At 40.3% G+C, this 8,948-nt stretch overlaps 1 protein-coding gene across 1 annotated transcript; it reads right to left on the minus strand.

Annotated features, from left to right (window-relative positions):
• Window positions 1-1,678: 1,678 nt before the first annotated feature.
• On the minus strand, window positions 1,679-6,644 carry LOC147441405 (xyloglucan endotransglucosylase/hydrolase 2-like). The gene is made up of 4 exons (XM_086483054.1): window positions 6,397-6,644; window positions 4,772-4,872; window positions 3,625-3,818; window positions 1,679-2,145 (listed from the first exon to the last, which is right to left on the minus strand). Exons 1-4 carry the CDS (start codon window positions 6,596-6,598, stop codon window positions 1,833-1,835), a joined length of 810 nt encoding a protein of 269 aa, XP_086339180.1. The 5' UTR covers window positions 6,599-6,644; the 3' UTR covers window positions 1,679-1,832.
• Window positions 6,645-8,948: the final 2,304 nt, after the last annotated feature.

Raw genomic sequence — 8,948 nt, forward strand, 5'->3', positions numbered from 1 at the left:
AATGTCATCCCCTTCCTTTAGCTAAGAGAGTACACATTGAGAAAGAAGCCTCATTCAATTAAAAACCAATTTTATTGACATATTTTATAATAATTTTAGCGAGGATTGAGACGAGGAGAAGCACACCGAGATAAAGAAATGGTGAAGGCGACCAATATATGCTCTTACAATGGCACGCCGAGATAAAGAAATGGTGAAGGCGACCAATATATGCTCTTACAACCATATTGCCTAATACCTACTGGGTCCACGCCCCCCATTAACCCGAATCTACCAAGATGCTCCTAATATCCACATCTACAATCACCATCATCAGCTTTTGTGTCAATTTATATATCGATACTTTTCTTCTTGTTTTCCTTTCCTCTAGCATTTTGTGATCTTTAGAGTTTCTTTGCACCACACACTTTGTATATGTATGTAGTGATTTCATTTTTTTTGGACCTAGGTGCTGTCGATCTTTCTTAGGGTCGCATTGAGTGGAATCTCTTTGGATTCTTGTATGGATTTGAGGTGGAAAAGAGGGATAGATGGCATGTAGAGAGAGAGAGAGAGACCCTCAATCTTCAATCTTCTTATGAAAAGCCACAACTTTACTTAGGAAATATTTAATCTCACTATCAGAGGTGTTTTGGGAATTTTGGAAAATTTGAAGGGCATTTTCCACCTGCACGACAGAGGCGGCCCAAGCGTGGTAGAGGGCAGACACATGGTTGCAAGGAAGAGGCAGGTGCAGGACAGCGAGGAGCCGGGTGGAGGGTAGGGTTTGGGGGCAAGCTGTCAGAGCATGCTCCCTCTGTATTTCGCAGGCAACCCAAGAGGAAGGAATAGATCTTCTCAGTATGGTGAAGGAATGTGGTCGTTATTGTGTGGTGACGGGTAGGCTTACCCTGCAAGGAATCACGTAGCAAGGAGGAAATGGCCACGGCTGTAGTTCGAGAGTGAGAGAGGGACACATATCCGCTATGCGCGAGGATTGGAGGGTGCAAGAGAGTGATCAGAGGGCGAGAGAGATTGGCTCTCTGTGAGGCCAAGGTGCAACCTCAGGAAGAGGAGCAAGGAGCAGACGGCAGTGGAGGACTGTGAGGCAGAAAGAGAGACAACTACTCCGTGTCAGGGCGAACACCAAGGAGTCTTGGAGGTTGCGAGGCTATCAGTCAGGAGCTGAGAGCACGCAGATGGCAAAGTCTAAAGGAGAGAAGCACAAGGCAAGATATCAGTTAGGAGCTGAGAGCACGCAGATGGCAAAGTCTAAAGGAGAGAAGCACAAGGCAAGAGAGGGAGATATTTTATTGGGCTGGCGTCATCGTGGTAGTGCAATGCACGAGCAAAGGCAGAAGAGAGAGATCTTTTTGGGTCTGCATCGTGTGCACGCCTCTTGCATCGCACACACACAGAGAGAGAGAGAGAGAGAGAGAGAGAGAGAGACTGCACCACTACTTCTTTTTCTGTGTCTCGCGATGGTTGCTGGCCTGCAGTGGTGCATTGCGCAGAAAGGGAAGGTGGCTACATGGGGAGGGAAGCCAAAGGCAGCGAGCAATGGTGCATCGGGGCCCGGGGGGGAGGCGAGCTTGTGATGGGGACAGGGCAATGCCTTTTGCCTTCAAATTTGGATATTCCAATGGAATCTCAAAGACAAATTAATTGGTTTTGGAGAAAGTAGACCGAATAGCTTGGATTGTTGAAATAAAGATCAATTTTATTGACACGTTTTACAATAGTTTTGTGGAGGATCAAGACAAGGAGAAGCAAACTAAGAGAAAGAAATGGGGAAGGCAGCCAGTATATTCTCTTACAATGGCCTGCCAAGGAGGTATCCATTTAGTGGTATCTTATACACAATCAATAGGTAGGGAAGGATATCGTGCACTATCTAAGCAATAGTCATAGATCATATAGTTTTTTTTTACCCAAGAAAGCTTGCTATAGTCAATACGAGGAGGGATAGGTGCTGGTTTGACTTGAAAATTGCGGTAACTAGTCACAAATGGGGCATGTGCCCAATTTGTCTTCACTAAGCCACCCCTTGTGGCCCACTCGTCACCATTCCAAATGCTTGAATAAACTGCCATAGGTTGCTTATCCAAATACGGTTGTCCAGGCGTCTTCTTGAATACACGAATTGGAGTACCATCCACAAGAAACCTATATAGCAATTTTCTTCAATCATGAGCACAAAAACTCTATTTCATAAAATCAATAGCATTTATTAGGCACTTAAATAAAAAAGGAAAATAATTTGATTCTTTTTTGAAGTTCTTTTTAGGAATTATTGCTTGCATAAACTATTAAGAGACCTCTCCTTACATGTCAGTATGATTCTTAGAGGAAATCACTATGTACAAGCTCAATGATAGATTCATCACATAGAACCTAAACCATAAATTCAATAATTCATGATCATCGAAACTAATCATGGATATGGTGTAGCTTTTGCAATTCACACAAAATGAAATCCAGTTTTATATACAGTCATAGAAAAGGATGATAAGAATGTGCAAACTTGTTATTAAACATTTCTGCAATGATGGCAAAGGATGATTCGATTCAAGCCTAAGGCAACAAGATTACACATGAGTGTAATGTGCTACTACTACAATAATATTTATGAGCTTGAATGGCACATATAATTTTTATCATAATAGTACATGCATGTCTGTGTAAACATACCTACATACATTAACACTAGACTTGTAATGAGTCACAAAACTGGCTGAAGCCACAAAAATAACTCACATGAGGATTCTAGTAAATGAAACATAACTTTTGTATATGACATCAAAATTTCATGAAACTTTTTAATTATGGGTTCAACATATAAAATGGTTTCTAAATACACAATTTACATGAAAAACTCAAAAATTAAAAAAATATTTTTCTAAAATAAATAAATTTTACGTAAAAGTGCACTTCAACACTTAACTTGGAGAAGTAAAAAATGTCGGCAGCCTTTGTATATGGGTTAAAAAAAGCTTGGTACATCTATCACATACCTATTGCAGGATTTTTCAAAGAAGTTTGGGCTTGCTTACCAATAATTTGATCTACTTTCAAAAGAAATAGAAAATTTTTGTCCATCCGCACAAATTAGTTGTAGAAGGTGGCATTGGAAAGACACCTTTAGATCTTCATTTACCTTTGTACTATTTTTTATCAATTCATATTGAGTGTTGGTCATAATTCTCCGAAACCTTTTTCTATTTAGATAACTAACATAGTGTTGAGAAATTTTTTACAAAAGTCTCAAAAAGCCATAAAAGTGGCTGATTTTTTACAGGACTAGTGTTAAGGCTGCTCATACTTATGCACATCTCAATCAATTTATAAAGCTTGCATGCTATATATGTAAGTGGGGGAACATATATGTGTGTGTAAGAGAGAGACAGAGGAGAGATTTTTTTTTTCAAGTCTTGGGAGCAATCCCAAGGAGCCTCAAAAAACTACACAATAACTTTTGAATTCAAGAATTGTCATTCAAAAGAAAAAATGTACAACAAAATTATCACTAGTAGCTGATAGAATAGTTATTGTATCTTCCTCTTCGTTTTTACACACGCACACACGTGTGTGCGTACACACACACACACATACAAAAACTTAAGAGAGAGAGAGATAGTTCCTTACACTATTAGTTTAGGAGTCCAAAAGATTGTGTATGTGTGAAAGTCGGCAGTGGGGTCAAACCAAAGATAGATACGTTGCTCACGTCCTCCCACACCATTGGCAAATACATTTGTTTGCACTATATAGGGTTGTCCAGTCTCATTACCCAAGAATTCAAAGTCTAGCTCATCATGGAATGTTGTTTGAGATGATAACTGTAAGACATAAATGTTACATGTAAGCAATAGAAACTACACATTTGATTAATCACATACCTATACGGAAAAATAGATATTCTCAACTGAAATTAGCTATACTAAAAAATAAGGTACAAGTTTCTCATTATCTTTATATAGTAGCTAATAAGTTTGTTTTGGGAGAAAATTTGTTGTTATTTTGCATTTTGAAGCTCATGAGATTAAGCTGTTTGAAGTTTCTAATATGTTTTGACGTTTCTAATATGTTTTGACAGATACATTTCACATTCCAAAGGATCTCATCTATATATTCAAAGTTAGCAAGGAAGATACAAATTTGAGTTCCTTAAGGATCTATATATGAAAATATAATAGAATGCTACACTATACAATAAAGTATAACTAAAGTTGAAGTATAGCACTCTATTTATATTGCATTTTGTGCATTTACACTAATAATCTTTAGCCAATGAAAGACAATAGGTTAAGTCTTCAAACAGAAAAAAAACTCATGATTGTTTAAACCTTTGTAGTGGCCTCATGGACTTTCTTTTTTGTAGGAGATAAAATATCATTTATGGAAGATCTTTATCAGTATGAAAGCATCAATTAAGCATGTTGCAATGAAGTAAATGTGCTCAACAGCCTACTAAAACACACATATAATATGATGATGATGCCTTTGTTATTAACTACTTGCTTGTAGCACTCGATTACCTCATATTCTACTTAATCACATATTCTAAGTGGATGGAAGATAATTCAAGTGCTCTTTACTCAATCTAAGAAGAGTTTGTGATGCTTAACAAGTTGAATAAAAATATTTTTCCAGATTGAACATGGTTGATCAAGTAGTTTTATGATGTATGCAAGGCTACCCTTTAGCCCAATCTAGCATGTATTTGCATGCAAGTTATCATCTATTGAAGACAGGTTTTGAACTTGTGGACACTATATTTTGGGATACTCACATAGTACGCTGTCACTGTGCCTGCAGAATCCCCTGGCACCAACTTTATTTGCATGTCAATGTTGGAAAACAAGTAGTCCTTCTTTGATTTGAATCCAGAACCTGTGTAACATGCACCACTCATGCATGTTAGTTACATGTTATCAACTTTTACATTTGAAACCGATCAACAAATCCAATTTGAAATTTTACAACGTTTTTTACTTAGAAAAACATATATTCGTTAGTAAGAATGTGAATCACTCATAAGGGACCCTTTTTCATGTAGGGATTCATTACTGAATCATTGTAGCTTTAATATAGAGCAAATAAATAAATTTATAAGAATAGAAAAGAACTTGAATAGAAAACATAGTTAAGAGTAGACAAACAAAGAAGATAAAGGCAAGTGTTGTGATGAGTTATGCCCTTTTAGAATTGTGTGAAAGTGCCTTGATGGCAAACATTCATGTGAAGAATAACTAAAATGTGCAACCGACTAGAAACCAATAGAGACTGGGTACCAGCTTAAGAGCACATATTATGTGAAAAATCATTGAAGGTTCTTTCTGCATTGTCAAAGTCGATTGGAGGTGAGCTTGCAGTTGTAGGTGTCAACAAAGGTAACAAGCATTTACATGACTACACATGTAACAAATGGAACATTGTGATCACAAGCAATTGCTGAAAATTCCATCTTCTGAGCTGGCAAGATCAAGGGTAGCTTGAAGAAATGTTGGTTGTTAACCAGGAAGAGCGCATGTAGTATAATTGATTTTTGACGAATGTTGAGTTGGCATATTTTGGTTTGGCAAGTGATGGGATAAAATTCTCGCTTTGAGTTGGCACAAATTTGATGCAGGATGCTTTGCCTTTAGACTCCTAACCATTGACAGTATGCAAACAAAGATCAATTCAAAGTTTTTCTTAAAGGTCCTTTTGATGATCCATGAAAAGTTGTTTTATGAGAGACTCATATATTTGGTCACATTGGGTAAGTTGGGATTGTTATGTTGTACGTATGAACAAGGTGAATAGACATAGTGGCCTACATAAGGCGATGGAGAGAGAGAATGTGGCTCCCCAAGCCAATCACAAGAAGATTTAGAAATTTTCTCATGTAGGAAAAGGGAGCCTTTTTCAATGTTTTTCATACAATATAGAACATCATGATCTTCCATTCGGGAGGCACTGCATACCTAGCTAGGTACGATTGGGGGAAGGGGACCACCGGCCCCCCCACCGGACCGGCGGTCCCTTGCCCCCAATCATACCTAGCTAGGTATGCCGTGCCTCCCTCACAGAAGCTCATGATGTTGAGGTAAGTCATAATGTGATAATTATTGTGAGAATCTTTGCAAAACTTCTTGTGAATTAATGCCCCCTATGAGACGCTAAATACGTTCAAAAGAGCTACTTTGCCATGTAGCCCAATTGAGAAAGGTAGTCCATAATTGCTAGGAAGAGGCTTAATCAAAAGTTGCACAATTGCTCCTAAAGCTCAAGTAGTTGCACAATTGTAAAAGCCTCAACGTTCCATGAGAGAAGTTCAATGTTGGCCATGCACCAACTTCTAAGATAGAATGCAATGTCAATGGACTAGAGAAGCTGTAGCGAATGCATGTAAGCTTCTTAAGGAAGGTGTACCGGAAGAGCGGTCCAAGGAGAGCTGCAGCCGCTGGCCGCCGTCCATTACCCGCACCTTGTCAGCGCTCCACGTCACCTGGAAGTCATCGTGGAAGTTGCCAGCCCGGGGCTGCGCCTGCGCTTGAATCACCACCTCAATTCCCATTGCCAGCATCACCACTACATGCACACACAGACCGAACATTCCCTGCATCTTCCCCATCTCTCTCTCTCTCTCTCTCTCTCTCTCTCTCTCTCGCGGATGATACTGCTACAATATAGGATATTTGCTGATCACGGTCGAGTATTCCTTTTATAGAGCCCCTCAATTAGCTGCAAAAACAATATACCATCGCCATTTGAGAGAGAGAGAGAGAGAGAGAGAGAGAGAGAGGCCCACACACTCATCTTCAAGGTCATGGACAGTGTAAAGGGGATGCGAAAGGACCATTCATGTGAGCAGAGTTGGGGGCTCCTCTCTTGTCCCCAAGCGCTTTGGTAGCTCGAGGAGTCATAAAGATTGCCCAACGTTGTTCCATGCACCAAGCGCGCACGTGCGCGCGCACACCCACACACACTCATGCCTGCTTCACACACACACACACACTCTCTCTCTCTCTCTCTCTCTCTCTCTCTCTCTCTCACACACACACACACACACACCCACGCATCCCCACCATGTCCTCGTTCCAGAATGGCTCAATCAATCATGCATGTTACTAGCTAATGTGCCATAACCTATGTTGTTCGACTTTCTCAATCGATCGCCAGCTCAATTGGGTCCTGCAATGATCTCACTCCCTATAGGACACTCATGCAAACTGCACTCATTTACTTCATCCCCACATCGCCTTGTTAAACCCATAGCCACATCCCCACACGGCCTTTCCTTCTATTGCTGTACAATGAGAATCAAACCTAACCTTGTCATTTTTGACGTTTTTGTGCCCTTTTCATCGTCTCCTAGTTAAGGATCTTCTTGTGAGTCACTTTAATTTTGTCCATGAGCTTATAAAATCCAACACGCTGTTTTCACACTCACATCCTCCCAAAATTCTCCTTTAGAAAGTCCCCTGCATTATTTCTTTGCATAAAAGTATCTAAGGCTGGGTGGAGACAATGCGGTGGAAATCTTCGGCATAGGGGCGTAAAAACTGTGTGGTTAGACTTGGTTTGCTGCGGTTGAAGTTTCTCTTCCTCTAGGCTCTCCATAGTTTTTTTGAACAAACCCCACCCCCACCCCCCCCCCCCCCCCAAAAGGCAAAACAACACACACACACACACACACAAACCTTAGGTAGTTCTTTAATTTGAACCGTTCCAAACATGGTTCTCTCACAATGAGCCAACGATTGAGTGGTGCTTGGAGTTGAGGGTATGATATGGTCATGTAGTAGAATTGAAAGGGTTTACCCTCCAAGACGGTTGCATGTTTTTCATCAAAGCTTGCGTATCTATTTGAATAAGATAGCACACAATTGCTCTCATTTACAATTACGTTTCTTCATCTAATTCCCAAGTAATTTGGTATTTTCACTCATCAATTAGCATTTTGTGATAATAAGCTTGTAAAAAATCACAGTTGTCAAAGCCATGGCCAAGAGGAGGTAAAGAGCTTGTGGTCACTATCCACCCATGGAGGACTAGAGAGTGTACAATGTACCACACACCATGTGAGGCTAATACCTCGAGGCATGACAATATCGCAACTCATCACCCTATAAAAATCAGTAGGGAGTACCAGTTGGGATTAATTCGAAAAAAAGAGGGAATCTTTCGTGATGCTAGGCGAGGAACAGCATGTGAGTCCAGGTGGTGGGCAGAGAAAGCGTGCCATGTAGATTCTGCGTGACAACAGTAGGAGCAAGAGCATTCAACAACGACAGGCCAGACGTCAGGTGGCTCACGGCAACAGAGAGGCGAGTCAGCCGAGTTTTTTATTATAATTAAGTGGAGGACTGCAACGCAACTTCGCTTTTGTGTTCGGTTGGTTACAACGTCATGATGGAAGCTATAATCCCAGCGGCTTTGAGTTCGAGACTTGAATGTTACTTTTGAAAGGTGAGAAACTTTAGGTGGAAGGTGGGTGGAAGGCCTCACGTCAGGGGAATCTCGCAAACTAATGAAGAAAACACAGAAGTTGCCAGTAGGTCCTGCCAGTAGATATTAAGCTTGGCAAATCACCAAAAGCCAAAGATGTGAGGCTACGATTGAATATGTATGCTTCAATGACGTGATCACACTATAATTTCAGGTTAATAACAATAGAAATGCAAAATAACAAATATTATGTTAATTGAAATTCATCTTTTTTGACCTCTAGGGACACCTGGAGACCGGCTTGTAGCCCGTCGGGCTAATTAGTTTGCTTGCCGGGCCTGCCGGGTAAAGCTATTTCCCCGCCGGGCCCGCCGTGGCTATATAAAGGCGATGCCGGTGCTTGTCTTTTTCACAAAAGAGGTACATTGAAAAGTCTTCACCAAACTTTCTGGCAGCTTTCCACATTCTCAAAGCAGTGTAGCAGTAATTTCTTAAACCCTTCCTTATTTTATTGATGTTTTTTTGAGTTTTTT

The sequence above is a fragment of the Adiantum capillus-veneris genome, chromosome 15 (assembly GCF_014529385.1).
Source record: "Adiantum capillus-veneris isolate H3 chromosome 15, ASM1452938v2, whole genome shotgun sequence".
Taxonomy (NCBI): Eukaryota; Viridiplantae; Streptophyta; class Polypodiopsida; order Polypodiales; family Pteridaceae; genus Adiantum; species Adiantum capillus-veneris.

What these genes read in the sequence shown, in the direction of transcription:
- LOC147441405 (XM_086483054.1), bottom strand. Translation starts at nt 6,598, where the DNA reads ATGGGGAAGATGCAGGGAATGTTCGGTCTGTGTGTGCATGTAGTGGTG. An exon ending in CTCCTTGGACCGCTCTTCCG is followed by an intron (nt 4,873 to 6,396) that starts GTACACCTTCCT and finishes CATGTTACACAG; the next exon opens with GTTCTGGATTCAAATCAAAG. An exon ending in GCACAGTGACAGCGTACTAT is followed by an intron (nt 3,819 to 4,771) that starts GTGAGTATCCCA and finishes TATGTCTTACAG; the next exon opens with TTATCATCTCAAACAACATT.